Below are 20000 nucleotides of genomic sequence, written 5' to 3'. Positions count from 1 at the left end.
ATCGACGACAAAACGCCAAAACAATCCTCAGGTCGGAGCATTCTTGAGGACAAGATGGCGGCCTCTGGGAGTTAGCGTCAGACGCTTCAGTGAACAGGGCCTTGTTTCTGTCAGAAAAAAACCCTTAATGCAGAATTATAAGGTAGTTGTTACAATCTCTTACTTGGGATTCTCTGTAAAGTCATCGCAATGTCTTTATGATGTATTTGAGTTCTTTTCTGCAAGCAATGAATCGGATTGCCAGTGAGCTCATCTGCACTAAGAGGCTTATGTTTGTTAATGTATTGTTATTATGCTTTAATTAGCTTAAAATGTTATCCAAAGTCTAAGGGGAAACTAATAGGCCTAAGGGATATTTAAGGACAATATTTCAGAATTTCTGTACAAACGACTTACTGTAAAGTAGAGAACTTTCAAAACAGACTTAGTGGTTAAAAAAAAAAAGTAACCTCAGGGTTTTTGTGTGCCAGGGGCCCCAACCTACAGTACCTGCCACCTCCACAGTCATTTGCTGTAATGATGTTTTGTTTGGTTCCATAGACATCCATTGCTATGCTTAACCCATTTTAGCCTAAGTCCTTTTTGGAAAAAGGTGCCCTCTTCCTATTACTGTAAACCCTAAATATCTCATCCTCCGGAGCACATAAAAACATGAAATGAGTTGCGTTTAAAAGCTAGGACCCTCATTTTGCATTAGAATGTGTTCATTTAGGTTTGACATGCCCACATTTTTAATAAAACAGCTGGAATCCCAAGAACCTTAATGCAGCGTATATGTCGCTCCAGGACACAATGGGTTAATGTGGCTATACTATCAAACTAGGCAAAGCAAACACATAGAGAAAAAAAAAATGACGACACATGAGCAATTTTCTGAAATGAGGTGGACTGTTCCTTTATAACTTTAGGGATTTTGTGGGACAGGAGCCCCGACCTACAGTACGCAGTGCTTAATTTGTCAAGCGGGAGGTCCTGGAGCGCAGACGATGGGTGGCTCCCCCCCGAGGCCCGAGGGGGGGTCTGTGATGTCTTTCCCTGAGGTTCCATCCAAGGTTCTGGAGCTCTTGTCTGAGGTTCCGGAGCTAGCTCCCCCTTGCTCCCCCTCAAATTAAGCACTGACTGTACGTACTGTACGTACCTGCCACCTCCACCGTCATAATGACCTGACTGCCGTCCATGACCTTCAAGTCCTCCAGGCCCCTGAGGAACACGGGCGCTGCGGGCCTGCTCGGGTCCACCACCGGCACAGCCTTAGTCCTCTTGGCACTGGGCTTCTCTGAAAATCGAAGAAACATACATACGTACAGAGTCAAGTTGTGGGAAAGAAAGGATAACTCACTTAGAATATGACTGTGTGGGGGCTGAGGTTTTCGAAATGAGCGATGACAAAAAATTCGAAGTCAACAGAGGAGGAGGAGGGATGCATTTTTCACATTGTCTCTCTGTGTTCTTTTTTTTTCATGGCAATCGTTCTTATTATCATCACCATGGAGATTAATTACCAAAATGCCACATAGAGTACACACACATACACAGGCTAAATGGGGTGTGATTTATTTCTGGTCTATCAAGATGGAGGAATATGCGGTGCACACATATCCTCCCTCAGGGCACGTCCCGGGAGACTCGCGGATATCAGATGGGAAAGGCTTAGCGATTTCCGAACATCAAAACATCAGCTGGCCCCCGCCACTATTCGCTATGTGGAGAAACTAATGCATTCACCATGCCACAGGAATCGCAGGGTCAACTCAATCTCCTCAATGACCCTCCCTCCACCACCACCACCCTCCCAAACAGCCTCCCAAACATCCCTCCCTCCAGCTATTTCTCCACTCCAGCGTGTGGTGCCATTGAACAGCTACAGAAGATTTAGTTTACTGGCAACAAACTCCAAACGCAGGTCCAATGCATAAACAACTGTCGGAGAGAAGGAGGAGAGAGAGAGAGAGAGAGAGAGAGAGAGAGAGAGAGAGAGAGAGAGAGAGAGAGAGAGAGAGGACACAAGGCACAAGGCCGTAATGTCATAAGCAGGCCTCCCGTTATTGTCTTTGTGAAAATACACAGTAGTGTAATACCATCCTTAAGAGCTGCGTGCTGGCGGAGGGCACATGGACAGTGTCTGCATGGCCATTAAGACATTACAGCAGTCAAGCTGCCCAAGTGCGACCTGATGCAGTGAGCCATAAACAGCTTTGTGCAGCCAGCCAGCCAGCCAGCCAGCCAGTCGTCCAGCCAGCCAGAAGTTGAGCGAGGAGGGCCATATCGCATTAAATCTACACTTCGTGACCCAAGCCCACTCACTCTAGCTTTGACTTTTGTGCTGCAGAAAGCCCGATGAATAACATTGTATGAACTTTGCGCCAATGACTTTTAGTCTAATTCTGCTGGAAATAGTACAAAAAGGAGACGAGAAAATAAAAACAAACATGGGTTTTGAAGGCTTGGATCCATCGACTTCTTATTTCCTTTGAATGTGGTTTCAGTAGTAGGAGATCTCTTTCAATCAGACCCAACTACAACAGTGGAGCTGTTATGTTTTTAGCCTAGTGTGACATGGATAAGCCAGATGTGCGAAGGCTACAGTGGGATAAGTATCATCCAACACAATGTATCCCTTTAATGGAAAAAGGAGCGAATCCTGCCAAGTACAGCATCGTGGATTTGCTGATTTGCAGATAGAAAAAAAACACGACAGAAAAAGATGAGGTTACTTTCATAAAGAAGACTCAAAAACATACTGAAACACATACCATACCATTCCCTGGGATACCATAACATAACTATCGACATGACAAAACAAAAAATGAAACATAAAGTAAAAATGATATTACAGTAATAAATGATTAGCATTTTTAAACACTTTTATGGTAACCTTTTTTTTGGTCAGAGCTTCAAACAAAGGCAAATCTCCTTCACAACGGTGGCCACCATCTGTGAAGGAGAGAGAGAGAGAGAGATACAGTAGGGAGGCTTGTGTTGTGTGGAAGGACTCAGTCTCTCCATGTATGGTACGCCGTTCTGTGCCAGCGGCTTGCTCGGAGGCTCAGACTTGGCCCACACACACAAAAGGAGACCCTTTGGGACAGGGGTGAGGGCCCTGCCATAAACACTGTAAGGCCCGTGGTGCTGTACTGTATATACATAGCCAAAATGCCACGGGAAGAGAAGGGAAGAGAGAAGGGAAGGGAAGGGGAGACCCCCGGGCAGGCGGGCAGGCGGGCGAGCGGGCGGGCGTGCGATTGGGTTGTGTGTCTCTCCTCTCCAGCTTGCTTCCGTCACTGCCTCACAGACAGCTGAGAGCTCCAGTGCAGTGTCGCAGGCAAGTCCCCCCCCCATCCCCATCCTCCACCCCATCCACCCCCCACACTCATCTACAGGTCCGTTGACAGCTCTTGCAAGGCCCTGGACAAAGTAATGTTAAAGCACCACCCCACCCTTCTCCCCTGACCCAATGCAATGTAATGAGGACCAAATTCTGGGCCCCCCTTTCCCTATGACCCCTTTGTCGTCGTCTCCAACCCCCACCCCCCCTGTCAGCTTCCCTACTCATCTCCATAAGAGTTTACTTTCCTCAGTGCAGGCATGACCGTCGGGGTAAGAATGCGCGCTATTGTAAATCATCCGCACAAAATCCACTTCAAGACCACATATTCAGATGAAGTCATGACAGGCTGCTGTAAAACACAGCAGACGGCCGGTCGTCATTTAGTTGTAAACATTTGTTTTCTTTCATTTGTTTGGTATTTGTCTTTGTCCACAGGACAAGACATTTCATGCATGGAGGAGAGATGTTGCTCAGCATATTCGCTAGCTCGGTGGCCTTTGTGTGGGAAACTGATGGTATTTGGCTTTTTTTCCTGCCCACTCAGAACTGAACCTCTGCTCTGACAGACGAGATACACGCAGGAATGCAGAAAGCAGATGTTTCCTTTAATGCTACAGAACATCTAACCCCAAAAATAACTAGCGGAGGGGAAAAAAGAGTTGGCATTTACTTATCAAAAAGGATGAAAAAAAAACAGTGACATGATGAGCAAAATGGAGAAATCTTTTGGATTCTTTAAAAATAGCCCACTTGAGACAAAAAAGCACTAAGCGTACTTCTCATGAGGGACGGTTCAATTCAGCATGGCCAAGAAGGTAGCTGACAGTCCCTTAAACGTAGACAAGAGAGAGAGAGAGAGAGAGAGATCTATGAGCGTTTGATATGGAAACATGCTGGGGATGTTCAAGTCTTTGGGTCCTCCCCTAGTTTTTCGGACATTTTTATGGCAGTGGGATAATTTTAGCACATGATGGTGGTGGGGGGGTGGGTGGCGCATTTTCCATGCCTCGAAATAGACAGAAAGGTTCTGCTGAGAGAAAGTGTTTCATATGCAGCAGCAGCTGCACCTATTGTCAAACGTAACAAATATGGACCAAACTACATCCCAGAAGGCTGTAATGTTCTGTACTGTAATGTTCACTTTAGATTGAATGCATATGCAGAACGCAGGCAGGTCTCAAGACCTACCCACTAGTGACCATGCCAGACCATGGAGTTCCTGACAGTTTCAAATTGATGGGGCGCAACACGAGACACAAGTCTGCATACGGTAACGGGAGCTGAGCAACTTTGCAGCGGCAGCTCGCTGTACCGTACCTTTGACGTGAACGATGGCAGAGCACTCGGCCCGGCCGTGCTCGTTCTCGGCCACGCAGGAGTAGGCGCCCGCGTCGTCTGGCAGCGCCCCCTTCACCGTGAGCTGTGCCAGGCCTCGCTCGAACACAGCCTGGGCATGCTGGCACGGTTTATCTGGAGGAAGCACAGAGAGAGAGCAGAGCAGAAGAGCTTTTACTGTAGTGCGCTTATACACACGTCACACTTAAAAAGTACACACTGGGGCGAGGGGGAATTAAAGATGTCTACGTCTTTCCACTGCAAACATAAGATAATGGAATAATAGTTATGATGAATATATCTTGTTTCTTGATCAGTTGCTTGCTTGCCATGGTTATGTTTCCAGTAAGTACTACCAATAGATCCGCACACAATTGGATAAGTACTTGTATAAAACGAGCTCAAAATAACAACTCCATGTTGCCATGTTTCATTCAGCATGCCATGGAATATGTGTTTGATTAAATCTAAACTCTAGTCTTACACTACCTTAGCATAGTCATTTTTTAACAAGTAGTTGTAAGAACAACAAAAAAACACTGTGTTCACGACTTTCCTGTTCAGTAGCTTTCACAAGCCGTTGAACCCATAGGCTACTGTGAGGTCAATCATCCTCATAATGCGATCTACTGTACGTTCGTAAAGAATCCACAGTGATCCAGCACTGCATTATTCCGACTCTCTGCCTCAAGAACAAGGAGGCCGAGCCAACACTACTTGGAGGAGTGTTAAATTTCACAGAAGGAGCAATGCACAATATTCCTTTATATGGCTTCCTGGGGCCTCACATTTGGGGGGCTTGGGCTTGTGACAGCTCACGCCGCTTACTGGCGTTCTTCGCTGCCGGTTCCAGTCATAAAGATTTCCAAGCAGCCCACTGCCGCTCTCCCAGACGTGTAAGGTCATGGGATCCTTACTACTCACTCACTGTTATCATACAGTAGTGGCCATTTTTAAAAGACTCGCTCGATTGGCTGTGGCCAACAGATGGAAGGCTCTCAAACATCTGGTGCTTCCTGTAGTTTGCATCAGGAAAGGTAAAAAACATGCTGTGGAAACTATGAGTAAGGCTTTTACCTCAAAAGAACCCCATTTCCTTCCCTCCGCACATGTTCTGATGTGGATTTGATAAGAGATTGAGAACTTTGTAATATGTCTACTGAATATTATTATCAACATGTGGCTATTACAGTTGTTAAGGGCTCTGCATGTAAGCCGTATGACAGTTGTTCCATGCAAAGTAGAGAAACAAGCTTTCAGCCTTCAATTTCCTAAGCATGTTAAGAGCTGTGAATGTGTGATCTCTCTGGATTTAATTTGACCTCTTAATTTGACCCGCGGTTTGGAGTGTTTTGTGTCAGTCTAATGAGGAGACATATTCAGTGACAAAGTAGTGCTGGGAACAAACATGTCAGCTGAGAACTGTGGACTGGAAATGTTCTCAGCTTAAGTACATTTATTTGCGTGTTTTTTGGTCAGCAGGCAACATGTTTCGTCATGCTGTTTGGTTAGAAACTATGAACTACGTCTATGAAGCTGGACGGATGTTGGACGGAACAAAAACGAAGTTGTGAATACAAAGACACTCCGCCAAACCCTTATAATTCTGATTATCTGAAACCAGTCACCCAGTGCCTCAACCACTTAGGTTTTGTCCCTAAACAACACTCAAAGAACTCGAAAGCTTCAAAGTGGTCATTTCAAATAGCAACAGTAGCAATGCTCTCAATTTACAACTCTGAGAGTTCAATGACCAACACACAGACTACATTATTCTACTTCTAGTGCACAGGGAGGGACGGCAGTAGCCAACACACACTGGCTGACTGCAGACAACACATCTCTGGCAGAGTCCTCTGGCTGAACCGACCTCAGCTTCGCAGAATAAAATAAATAAAAAAAGACTTCACAACGGTGCCTTTAGCCTGTAAACTTCTTTTTGTAGCTTTTCATAAAATACATTGTTAAGTTGCACCGTGTTTATGAGTGGAGCTAATTTTAGAGGAACAAGTCCATCAACACCCCCTGCTGGTAATAAAGGCTAATTGGAGAGGCTTTGAAGTTCAGGGGAGGAAGGCCATGGGGCAGCAGTTTCAGTGGTACCGACTAAATTGCAAAACAAATACAAGAAAGCCATTTTTTTCTGCATGCTTGTGATACATCTGACATCAGAGATAAAATTTAAATCATGTCAATTTGGTCAGGCAAGGTCCATGATTCATCCCTCTTCAATGTGGTCCTCAGGGGTGGTCCAATACTGATAAGCGGTGATTTCATAGTTTACCACCTGGACACCTAACACTACACATGGAAAGCCTTTTCTGGACAGCTGAGAAAGCCAACTAGTGGTGGTCAGTGCATAGTGCCCACTTTCTCACACGCCCACCTCTCTCATCCATCATTACGCACTCTTTCACATTGAGGGTGCATTCCAATATGCAAACTTGCGTCCTCCACTTGTGCTTGTGTCCTCACGTATTGCTGATGCCCCGCCTCCGTGGAGAAAACAATTAAGTTTCCCCGCTGTCAGCCTAGGTAAAACAATTTTTGGCGGACTATTCTTCATTCACCATCCAGTTTGCAAATGAGAAAATTACTGTACAATCGAGCTTTCGAGAGATATTGAAATATAATGCTGTTGTCAGTGATATCATCACGGCATATGATATTACTTCCTGGTCCGAGTCCACAAGCACAAGTGGAGGACGCAAGGTCGCATATTGGAACGCACATCAGTCAGCTTCTCACCATCCAACAGCCATGAAACGGTGGGCACTGGTCTGCCCTCCACGGAGCACTGCAAGGTGAAGTCCTGCCCGCTGGTCACAGTGCAGCCCTTGATCAGGCTGCTGAAAACGGGCGCTTTCCCCTCCGCTCGAGCTCCTGTAGACAAGGTTACAGGATGTTTTATTTTAGTTGAAATACAGTGTACTCATACATTTCCTTCATGAGCAATGAAATGTTTTGTGCTCAAAAAATGTTACCACAATAAAAAAACCCTCTTTTTCGGGTAAGTCTTTATCAGGAAAAAGGCAGGTTCTTGTGAAGAAGTATCCTGTGATAGGTCTATAATGTTGACACCATACACACAGGCAGAGATTGTAAAGCATAGCCAATCTAATGATAAAATCACATGCTTCTGATACCAGCTAAATCCCACCACCACCACCATCATCACCATCACCTTAACTAACAAGTGACCTGCCTGAAACCTTGGTAGAGTACTGTGTGTGTTGGTACTACATGGGATTACTGCTCCTGAACCACAGTAAACAATCCCCTCATGTGACCCGTTGTTTGACTGTTTCATCCACATGGCTACAGTTAGTATCTCAGGCAGCATCTTGCCTGACCAATCAGCAGGAGTCTTGACCAGGCTTCACCCAGTGATTGGGTAAAGGCCAATCTAGTTGTTTTAAGCCTCAGCGGCAGCATAGTAGTAAACAGTTCCAGGAAGAAAAAAAAGTTGTTCACTGTATGGGTAACACTTTATAATAATGGATGCATAAAAGGCATTATAAAGACTTAATAAATAATTAACTAATGATAAACAAAACATTAATAAATGTTTTTTTATTATTTACAAAATTGCAATAATGCTTTATGAAGTATCTACAAATTATATGTTCAACAGATTATTTTTTATTCATTTACAACAAAAAAGTAAATGTTTGATAAATAAATATATTAACATAACATTTACTACTCATTTACAAACATTTGTTAATGTCATAAATAGTTAATTATTTATTAAGTCTTCATAATGCTTTTTTGCATCCATTATTATAAAGTGTTAACACTGTATGGACCAGGCAAGATCCTGTCTGAGACAATCATATGAAAAAAACTTGAGACAGACCCTTCAGCATGAAGAGATGGTTTTCCATGCTACTGCCATGGAACAAACTCTGAAAACACTGACACAAGAAAGTCAGAAGTCTTCAGTGTGTCTCAATGGTTTGCAGTACGCCTCCATGTTGCTTTTGCCAGTATGTAATGTGGCACTGTGCTTGGCTCATAGCGGCGCCTCACGTTGCATTGATGTTACTTTGCCAGCAGATGGCCCAGTTTCATAAAGCTGAACGTGGTTTCAGTGCTACTCTGCCAAAACCATGTCACCTCATGCATGGGGAACCTACTGTATTGTGCAGCTGCAGAGGAGAGCGCGATAGACCGATAAAGTTTAGCGTTACCTCACTGGTGCGCTGAGCTCTCCACTAATCACTACACTAATGTTTATGTAATCTCGCCAGAATGATGCATGACTTCATGTGCTTCAGCAACTCTCTGCATTTCTATGATGCCACAGATTATGCAGAGCCTGGCTCCGTTTCAGCCACATAATCTCATTACCAATGATTTTAAAATAGCACACACTGTAAAGTTGTGCTTATACCTCATACGTATACCTTTTATACTTACATTGTTTGATAAATGTACATGAGATTATTTTCCCTTAGAGTATGGTCATGATGGCTATCGTCCAAGATGTCTCGTCATAAACCCCCAAAGGCCATATGTAGACTCTTACATGCGCTCTTATCATTTTTATATCATTATTCAAATGCATTACCACAGGAAACAAGACAATGGGACATCTTTGTTTCAATGCATTTGAAGCAAGTACAAGAAGCACTCATGGCATATTTAGTAGACCTAAACATATTCATCCACATTTTCTATGGTTGTCTGCCGGTAGCAGTTTACACCTGCTTCACTTCAAAACAGGAACTTGATTGACGTCACCATTGATTGTATATTAGAAATAATACCACTTGATATACAATCAATGGGCGTCACTGTAAAATAAAAAAAAGCGAATTCATTCTTACTCTTCACGTGGAGCATCCAGGTGGCGGACACCTTCCCGCGGGCATTGGTGGCGGTGCAGCCATACTGGCCAGCGTCGCTCCTCTGTGCCCTCTGCAGGCACAGCAGGTGGACGTCTGCCCCTTCCTGCTGCACGCTCAGCCCCGGACGGGACCTGACGGTGAGGCCATCCTTCAGCCAGCTCACGGTTGGCACCGGGTAGCCCGACGCTGCCAAACGCCAAACACCACACAGTGAGCTCATTAATGGCTTTCGTTTCGCAAGTCATTTAAGGAGGGTAGAGGATGAAAATAGCAAAAGATTACTTCATTTCGTAGAGCTGATAAAGCATGGCACACACACACACACGAAAGAACAACATTATGATCCACACTTACGGCCTTACAGCCTTTCTAAATTAAGCTTTTTCGAAACGGGAAATGTCTTTATAAAGACACACTTTTCAGAACCGTTTTCAACCCTTATGGTAGCCCTCCAAGTATATAACATTCTTTTATAATTACAGTGTGTCTACTGTGTTAACATAAATTTCAGGCTAAGCGTGCAATTCTAAGCACATAGCTGTGTTCACAAACCTCTGCATAGCCTTCAGTATGTTCTCAATTAGGGCCCAGTTCCTTTTCTTTCCTGAATGCATTGTATGTACTGTATGTGTGTATGGGAAACCATTTAGGTCTGAACCAATAACCAGGCCCGCCGTCGACAGATGATTTTAGTTACCTTGACACTTAAACACAACCTTGGTGCCCTCCAAGGCATCCTGACTCTGGGGTTGCAGCTCGAATCTTGGAGCGGCTCCGACCGGTGAGGCTGCCCGGATGTCTCTGTCTCTGCCCAGCCTCAGGGCGTCTCTGCTGGGCTCCGATGGGGATGAGGCCCCTGATGCTCGGCCAGGGCTCCGGAGCTCGCCAGCACCCGCACTCGCACCCACACCCGCACCCACACCCACACTCCTACCCACCCTGCCAGAGCCTCTGGATGCCTGCGTGTCTGCCACTGGGCCAGACTTCTGCTGGCCTCTCCCTGGCTGCATGGAGCTTATGCTGGAGGCCGGGCTGGCTGCGGAGCTCTTTAACGGAGACTCTACTCTCCTGGTGCCTTCATCTTTAGGCTCTGTGTGCGAGGAGGAGAGCTTTGGGGACGGGGCCAATTCCCTCCGCCCTTCCGCTGTTCGTGTCTGGGTGACATCTCGAGTGTCTTTGGTGACAATGACAGTGGTTGCAGTACTCTGGGTCTTTTTGCGCTCTGAAACCTCTAACTGTGTTCTGCTGGTCTTCTGCTGGTCACTTGGCAGGCCGTTGCTTGTATGGCTGGTTGAAGGCACGTCTGCTGCTGCTGTCGCTGCTGCTGGTGTCGCTGCTGCTGGTGCTGCTGATGGTGCCAGTGCTGGTGGTGCTGGTTTTGGGGACGAGCTGCTTTCAGAGGCCCCTCGGCTGCAGAATAAGAAAACATTGCAGCAGGAGTTATGATACCCAGCTCTGCACACACACCGGGGCGAAACCTCTCTAAATATTTTCTCAGGTCCCCGCCTTTGGGTATGTGTTCTTTGTATCACATAAATGGGACTTACGTGCTTGACTCTGTACCCGAACCTGTAATGAAAAATAAACCCATTTCAGAGAGGTATGCCTCACATGCCAGATAAGGAGGTTCCACTGAATTACCCTCACAGTGAAAAAGAGACGGGCATATACTGAAGAGGAGGACAGAAGAGGGCACAGCATTCGTGGAAGAGAGAGAGAGAGAGAGAGAGAGAGAGAGAGAGAGAGAGAGAGAGAGAGAGACAGCATTCGCGGAAGAGAGAGAGAGAGAGAGAGAGAGCGAGCGGGAGAGAGAGAAAGAGAGAGAGAGAGAAAGAGAGAGAGCGGGAGAGAGAGAGAGAGAGAGAGAGAGAGAGCGGGAGAGAGAGAGAGAGAGAGAGAGAGAGAGAGAGAGAGAGAGAGAGAGAGCGGGAGAGAGAGAGAGAGAGAGAGAGAGAGAGAGAGAGACAGCATTCGCGGAAGAGAGAGAGAGAGAGAGAGCGGGAGAGAGAGAGAGAGAGAGATCTCCTCATATTTTATTACCCACATAGATCAGCCAGCTCATCTCAAGGTGGGCTTTAGTAAACGATAAAGAGCTTAGCTGTTGGGCCTGGAGGGCAGCAGCCATTGGTGTAGCAGTATGTTCTCTTCTTCTCTTCTTCTTGCACATTACCTTGAACATTCAGCTCTGCCGATGCCATGGCCTTGCCCGCGCTGTTGGAGACGGAGCACGTGTACGTTCCGGCGTCTTCCGGGGCCGCCTCGCGGATCTCCAGGAAGTGCATGCCGGACCTCTCGAACATGTTGATGTGGCTGGAGGCCTGCAGCTCCTCCTCTCCCTGTGTGGGGCGAAGACAGCGGGCCACGAATGCCCGATGAGGACAGTCTCACTCTAGCAGTTATGGGTAGGGTGCGCACATCCAAAAACACTTGTTGCAGGTGCCAGACAAAAAGTCAGACAGTTGAAAAAGGTAGGCCTGCACACTGCCGATCAACTCCAAAAATAAACTTTATTATTTAAAAAGCAACGTTTCGATCACGCTGGATCTTCATCAGGCATGATGCTTTTTAAATAATAAAGTTTATTTTTGGAGCTGATCGGCAGTGTGCAGACCTACCTTTTTCAACAGTCTCACTCTAGCCATCACCCACCTTACCCCATTTTAGCAGGGGCAACCGCAAAACTGCAACTGCAAAAAAACGGCTGCTGAATGCCTAAGCCATTTTGGGCTTTTGGGAAAAGGTGCCCTCTGCTTATAAAAACCTTAATAGCTCAGCCTCCGAGGCACATACTGTAAAAATATGAAATAAGTTGCATTTAAAAGGTAGTACCCTCATCTTGCATTAGAATGTGTTCATTCAGCTGTAACATATCTACAGTTTTAATAATAAAAAGGCTCAAATCTCAAGGATCTGAATGCAGCGTATATGTATAGGCAGCATCAGGCTAAAATAGGTTAATTCAAACTTCATGCAAAACCTTGTCCTGTTAGAAAGATGGTGGGCAAAACTGGAACAGCAATCAATATTTTTTCAGAGACCAGAGGCAGAGTGCAGAATTATTTGAACATTATTAAATATGATGATTATTATTTAATAAATATTACATTATAAGTAGTAGAATCATTAAAAAAAAAACATACAGCATGGAAATACATTGAATTGATATTGAATCGAATTTAATGCATGTGGCTGATTTTATCATTTTATCCGAAAGGGTATTTTTATATTCCTCTCTGTCTCTCTCACTCCCCATCTCTGATTATCTAATATTTTTCATCATGTTGTGTCTCACCTTGAGCCAGGTCACCTGCGGTTGAGGACGGCCAGTGATCTTGGCTGAGAACTTGCCACTCTGTCCCAGGCGCAGGAACAGGCGTGAAGGTTTGGTCACAAACTTGGGGGGACTCTCCCCCCAGATGCTCGGTCGGTTCTCCACAGCAGGAGTTCCAAAACGACCCCTGGGATCATGGGAAAGAATTCAGTCGGATGCGCAGACTACAGTCCCTAGCCTACCAAAATGTGTTCTGCTCATTTACTTAAAGACTGAATGTGTCACTGCAGCCTGTTGGTAGAGAAGCATACAGTTCATTAAAGGTGCACTGTGTAAGCTTTTTAGCTGTTTATTTGCAGAATTCATGCTACCCATTCACTAATGTTACATTTTTCACCATCAGATTCTATGTATTCATTATGACTGGGAAAATGGCACTTTTCATACATGAAAAGGGGGATCTTCTCCATGGTCCGCCATTTTGAATTTCCAGAAATAGAAATTTTTAGCTGCAAAAATTACAATACTTTGGCCATACTAGTAAATGTTAGTTTATTATTATAAAGAACAAATTTGGCAATAGACAACCCAGTTTCAAAGAGCAGCATAGTTGCAGTACCCATTCTGGCCACATCCTACACAGTGCACAGTGCACAGAGACTGCAAAATGTAGAATAATCTGGGGAATTGGTTATATTTTGGGACATGAAGAAGTCACACGATATAATTTACAATCTGCAGTAGCAGAGTGCTTTTGCACTCTTCTGTTTGTTTGACTGATTGTTTCATGACTCTACTCTAGCATGCTAGAGTTAATCTAGAGTCTGGATCAGTTGGACTTAGTCACACTCTCTCACACTCTCTGTACAGTCTATGGGCACGCTATGCACAACACTATGCATGATGAAAAACATGCCTCAGCAGTTACGAGCACAGGCATAGCCACAGGTGGGGTGGAGTGGGGTGGAGTGGGGTGGGGTGGGGTGGGGTGGGGTAGGGTGGAGTGAGGTGGGGTAGGGTGGCTCCATACCGACCTACTTGTCAATCACGCCTACCCAATAAGACGGTTCTGCAAATTCGATTCACTGTTTTTGTTTTTTTTCCCTGTGCACACCCATTTTATGACTTCTGGCTGCACCCCTAGTTATGAGTTCCATTAAATAATCAAATGGATCATAAAGAATGATGAACAAAATGTGAACGTTTTTTAAGACCGAAAAAAAAGAACTGTGCCCGGGTGCATTTTATTATTATTATAAAATGGGTGTGTTTGCAGACAAGGGGCCAGACAAATGTACTTGCTTATGTTACAAGTGAAACACGTTTAGTGTGAGTACCCCCCCTACCCTCAACACAACGTACAGTAGTAGCTGTAAGTGGGCATTCCAGATGAGACAGAGAACCATATGCTTACCCCGTTGTTCTGCTGCCGGAAGGAAGTCCATATTTCTTTGTGGCGTTACCTAGGGCATGATAGAAAACCCCTTTTACTGTGGCACAAACAGAGCGTAATGATTTCAGTTCCAGTAGTCGGTACACCCAAACAATGGGATCCTAACCAATTGCCTGTGCGGCTACTTGTTGTGTTTATGTGTGCTGTTCCCCATATGTTTCTGTTTATGTTTAGTAAGTCGGAGGTGCGTAAGGAGCTGTTTATGAGCTCGTGAATCAGCACAGATGTTTGCTATACGTGCATGTTTATCATGACTTCTTAAGGCTAAAATCCACACCAGGCGTTCCTGTCATGCTCAATACAGCCATCGCTGGTGAACACAGAAGTACACCGTGAGTTCAGAGATGTAAAATGTAGATTAAGGCTTGACTTTGCTGACAGAAATGTTTTGTGCCTGTCCTCAAAAAGTGGCCAGTGAACATGCTGGCCTTTGCAAACATGGCTTTGGTTTGCAATAATGACTTCCATCTGAGAGTCAAGAAATAGCCCTTTGGAAAGACCTCTGTCGTGCGAAAGCCAAACTTCAAATGGGGACAAGTTATTAAATCCGCCATTTGATGACATCGACAAAAGCCACAGCACAAAAAACTGCATGGTAATAATCTCATAAAATGGCCTCGAACCTCAGCCACCTCACACGATTTGCATGACTCTACATAAGTTCAGAAAATTCCCCCAGCATGATGTTCACTGACTTAAACAGCACTGTTGGTGGCTATTTAAACTCTTCCTGTAGCTGCTTTTACAGAGGCCGACTTGAATCCTCTCATCTGGACGCCGCATGTTTGAAGCTCTCAACAAGTAGCCTCACTGATGTGGGTCTAGAGCAGTTAATCACTCAGGCCGTCTCCAGAGCTTTGAGGCCCAAGGACATTGAACATTGCTGGTTAAGAACAAGGTTCAATACAGTGCTACAGTGTTTACATTGCATTACATTACATTACACTAAGCTGACACTTTTTTTATGGAAACGACTTACTTTTTTCAGTGCCGGGTATTGGTTACAGTCTCTGGACCACTGAGGGGTTCGATGCCTTGCTCAAGGGCCCCTCAGCTGTGAAGTGAGGTAGGGAGTGGAAGGGTGGGATTCAAACCTGCAACCCTCTCATCTAAAGCCCATCTCCTTAACCACTAGGTCACGGCTGCCCCAGAATGAATTCAGATACATCTTACAATCCTATACACCACTTGTATACTCCTAGTCTGACCAGTGCAGCCGTGGCCTAGTGGTTAGAGAGTTGGTCTTGCAATCTAGGGGTTGCAGGTTCGAATCCCCCCTGACCTCTCCCTACATCTCCATTCATGGCTGAAGTGCCCTTGAGCAAGGCACCTAACCCCACGTTGCTCCAGGGACTGTAACCCAGTGGGGAAGCCTCAGGGCCTTCTACGCCTTCAGAGAAGGCCTTAAAATTTCAGAACAAAAAATATATTAAGTAATATATAAATACATAAAAACTCCTCACTCTCATTTAATTTAATACAATACATTTATTACTACAGTCATTTTCACTAATCTGTGTTCCAAAGTTAAGTTTACTGTCAAATTCACATCAGCAATGAAAGGGTTACTGTACTGAACCATACTATCCAATCAGAATTGTCTATCTCTATCGAAGCAGGGTCAGGACTTCACGAAGGCCAAGTCAAAAATACTGAATCAAACCAAGATATCGCAAAACACGCCCACTCAATGCAAAAGCGTGTGCTCAAGTTGGGTCTCCTAAGGGGGCGTTGTCCCCTACTTCTTCTTCTCTTTTGGAGGTGTTTGCGCAAGACGTGCGCCACAGCTATCTACAGCGCTAAGGGGACTTGTTGAAGAGAAAATAATTGACTTTCAGTCCTCAACATTTGTAGCTTTCTTGACATCCACTGAAAACTAATGTACTTTTTTTTATTTTGTTTTATTTTATTGTATTGTCATTATCAACCATACAGTGCAGCTTGGCATATTGTAAATAATATAACCAAAAGTTTTTTCAACACCATTGTACATACACAAGAAAAGATTATTTTTTTAAAGATGCGACTTGAAAGCCCTATTGGAATTGTGTAGACCTTTTATTATATTTAAGTGCACTGCAGTATATTTGTCATGATTTTAGTTGTTTTGGTTGAGCATACTAATATCACCGTGAGACAAGTGGTGTTTTGAAATAAAAAAATATCCCCTATAGAGTATAGCACATCATCAGACGACGGTCAAAATACTATCTTGAGACTTGCAATCTATTTCATGCATCATCACTTGATGGCTTTATGTAGGAAGACGGGATTGATTTAATCAGAGTTGCATTGTTTACATGTTGTTAATTTGAACAGCTAATTTATTCTGATTAAGTTTCGGTTTCGTAGTCATTACATTCAAATGGAGCTAATTGACTAGCGTAAACCTAAACGGAATTGGTGTGGGTGGTGTTGCTAATATAAATGAATGAATGAGGAAGGCCAAGCACTCAATAGCCTTGGTCTCATTACCGCGCTTCAGCGGCCCGGGGCCGCCCGGGGCTCAGGAGAGTGGCCGGCTCGGAGCTGCCGGCCCCGGGCCATTTTTTGCCTGATCGGACTCATAGCCGACCCCAGGCACATTCAGGTACACGCCTTGTTTGTGAAACGTCAGTCGGGCACAGCCCACTTTCGCCCCAAATCACAGAAGGACAACAACAGAACAACGACAAAGAAGGAGAAGAAAATTGAGCAAACTCTGCTGGAGCAGGTCGCCGTTTGGCTCGTAGCCTACGGACAAAGACGACAAGAACTGCAAAGAAAATGGCTTGCCTTTCAAGAACAGTTTTATTACATGGCAAAGTTGTCGATTCAGAAGCTGTATGGGACGCAGCGCATGTTAAGAAGACAAAGACGTATGAAAATACGAGCAGCTCAACAACTGAGAGTGAACAGAAGGAGACGTGCGAACATGCCCAGTTAATCCCCCCAATCGCGCACAGAAGCATGAGCCCCGGACATAGCGAGACATGAATGTGCAGGTAATTGAATAAGTTACCATGTGAAAGGAGACCAAATCCCGGAGACATATAGCACCTTCATCAGTTGCTATAGAAAATTATGAGCCCCGGACATAGCGACACACCCCCTAGTTGCGGCGTGCCACTTGTCTATTCATTCATGTTATTTCCATCCATTTGACATTAAAGCCCTTGTGTAAATTTCAAACTGTGTTTGGCGATCTGTCTGAAACGTGCGATATAGCCTACCAGACCTTCGGCGATAATAGCGCAAAAGCTAAATAAGCCGACATAAATGTCATGTGTGAGTATTTGTGAGACACTTTTTATTGGTGTCCAGTGGAAAGCATGCCAAATCACGATAATGGCACAAGAGTTGGCGGCTAAAAGCAGAAAAAAGCCGACATGACTTAGCTATGACATCCCAAGTTTAAGTGTAGTTTAAAGCCAAACACCCCAAACTAATGCTTAACCATAATTTGCCCAGAATTTAGCGATAAGTCCCCCATGCAGCCACATTATTACACAGAGGTTGACCCCGCCTCCGAGCCTCGGTGGTGCTTGATGGCCCCGGATGGCCCATCGAATTCGACGGGCCAGGGAAAGCGGCCCTTAGCCCCACAACCTGGCCCGGCGGCCATCTTTAGCACCTAGCCCCCTTTTGATGAGATCACCGTCAGCCCCCTTTTGTCCGGGCCAGCCCGGGGCTGGCCCTGCAATGAGACCAAGGCTATTGATTCTCAACCTCAGGATTCCGAAGGTCTCCTAACCGAAGGTCTCCTAAGGGGGCGTTCACCCGACATAAAGTGGATACCGGAAAAGAAACAAAATGACGCTTCTTCTTACATCCACTTTCTTTGGCCAAGCTGGCTCTGGCTATGTGTTTTGGTTTGGAGAGTGATGGGGAAATTGACCAATCATGGATTGATTTGAAGAGGGCGGGACAAAAAAACACACCTTTTGGCCTTCGTGAAGGCTCTTGTGCTGCTGCCTGTGGGCTTAGAGCAGGGGTCGGGAACCTATGGCTCGCGAGCCACATGTGGCTCTTTTGGGAACTGCATGTGGCTCTCGGACAAACCTGTCATTTGTTTACTCAATAAGCCATGAATAATTTTGTTACGGCACTAAATTAAAAATGGACCTACTGAAATCGAAAAGTTAAGATAATATTCAAAATATAAAGTATGATCGCGCATTTAATCCATCCCAGGTCCGATCAGCTGAGCCAAGCACAGGCCTTCGACGAAGGCTACTGTACAGATATGAAAAACGCGTTTTTTTATTGGACAATGCCGTGCCAGCGCTGGGTCGTGTCGTGTGAGATAACATTCCATCCGTAATGCTTTACCTAAAGTTCAGCTGGCTAACGGTTGTATCCAAAACAAAGAAACTGTTCACGACCGTGCCATTATGATGGCAAATCAAGTGGAGGAAACGCAAGTGAGGGATATAAATGCAGCGCTGTACTTCTCCCTCGATTACAGGAAGAACTTTTGCTGAATCAACTGACGTAAGTCTTTCCCAGTTTAGTGTGATTGCGAGATAACTGGTGCCACAATGCGAAGGCAAACGTAGGGTTGCCATTCGTCCCTTGAAATACGGAATCGCCCTGTAGCCTATTTGGCGGTTAAATCATGCGTTCTGTATTGGGGACGCATGTCGGTAAGGGACGCGCTTTGTAGGGCATTTTCGCGAATTACTAAAAATAGACATGTCAGCCACATATCAACTGTAAAATGTTAACTATGTCAGCGCGACCAAGATGAGCATCCTGTCTTGAAGTTCTCTCTCCCTCCCTCCTCCCTCCTCATGCACCTTCCCTGTGTCTGTCTGATGGCTAGAATAGAAGCACCTCCGTCATTCTCATTGCTCATTGGCAACTCCGATGCATAAAAGATAGAAACTTAAGGTAATGCATGCGCGTGGCTTCTTAAATGCACATCAGCACATCTACAAGTAGTTTTAGTTCTTCTTTCGTTAGCTCTCCCTTCTTGTCCCCAATGCAAGCGTTACTTTTATTCCCTTCTGTGCATGACAATTAGCATTAGAAATAATGGCGAAAATGGTATGGCTCTCACAAAAAATATTTTTAAAAAAATGGGCGTTTATGGCTCTCTCCACCAAAAAGGTTCCCGACCCCTGGCTTAGAGCTCTAGATTCCCCCTAGTGTTAACATTAGGTAGAACACTAGAATCTACTGATTTCCTGTTGCTTGCCATGGAACTAACAGCAAAGATTCTTCAATTCTAATTGTAAGTTGCTGCTAAAAATTGCTTCAATTGTTGTTTAATGTCATTGTAATGTGGACAGTAGTGGTGAAAACGCTAAAGTTAAGTTCTTGAGAGATCGCCATTTAAAGGTGTGAATTATGCTAATTGAGATCATTAGCAATGCTGTTTGGCTAATTCTGGAGTCAACCAGCCTTTGCATTGCGTCGTTGTGTTCAGTCACATCAGGCTACTTTGTATTTCACGTGTAAACTTTCCTAGTGACTATACTTTACAGACTGTCCTGTCTGTCAACTTGCCTGTGTTTTGTCTTTTTAAAGAAATATGTTAAAATCCGCCTGTCTGCTTTACCTTGCCCCTGAATAGACCTAGGCTTACAGTGCCCTTACCTGACCTAAAACCTATAAAAGAAAACACTAAGTTAGTGCATGTAAAGGGGAAACAGATTGTATCCTGTGTATTGCATTCCCTTTTATTTCCTAAATGTAGGACCTATCCTATAGCCTATATTTAATTATCTTTCAGTTTTACAAGACTGTTAAGATTCATGGAGATTCAGTAAACTTCTC

General features: G+C 44.8%; 1 protein-coding gene across 3 annotated transcripts in view; it reads right to left on the bottom strand.

Annotated features, from left to right (window-relative positions):
* Positions 1–20000, bottom strand: part of mylka (myosin, light chain kinase a) — a 96976-nt gene that overhangs the window by 41899 nt on the left and 35077 nt on the right. For all 3 annotated transcript variants that reach the window (XM_063213549.1, XM_063213547.1, XM_063213550.1), the window contains 9 exons: positions 14202–14250; positions 12809–12974; positions 11687–11852; positions 11064–11085; positions 10214–10926; positions 9496–9702; positions 7412–7546; positions 4646–4798; positions 1139–1276 (listed from right to left, as the gene is read on the bottom strand). In XM_063213549.1, coding sequence (XP_063069619.1) covers positions 1139–1276; positions 4646–4798; positions 7412–7546; positions 9496–9702; positions 10214–10926; positions 11064–11085; positions 11687–11852; positions 12809–12974; positions 14202–14250 — 1749 coding nt within the window. The remainder of the gene's footprint in view (positions 1–1138; positions 1277–4645; positions 4799–7411; positions 7547–9495; positions 9703–10213; positions 10927–11063; positions 11086–11686; positions 11853–12808; positions 12975–14201; positions 14251–20000) is intronic.

This window comes from Engraulis encrasicolus, chromosome 13 (assembly GCF_034702125.1).
Source record: "Engraulis encrasicolus isolate BLACKSEA-1 chromosome 13, IST_EnEncr_1.0, whole genome shotgun sequence".
Classification (NCBI taxonomy): Eukaryota; Metazoa; Chordata; class Actinopteri; order Clupeiformes; family Engraulidae; genus Engraulis; species Engraulis encrasicolus.
The sequence above is the reverse complement of the archived record's forward strand: the minus strand, read 5'-3'. Positions and strand labels throughout refer to the sequence as shown.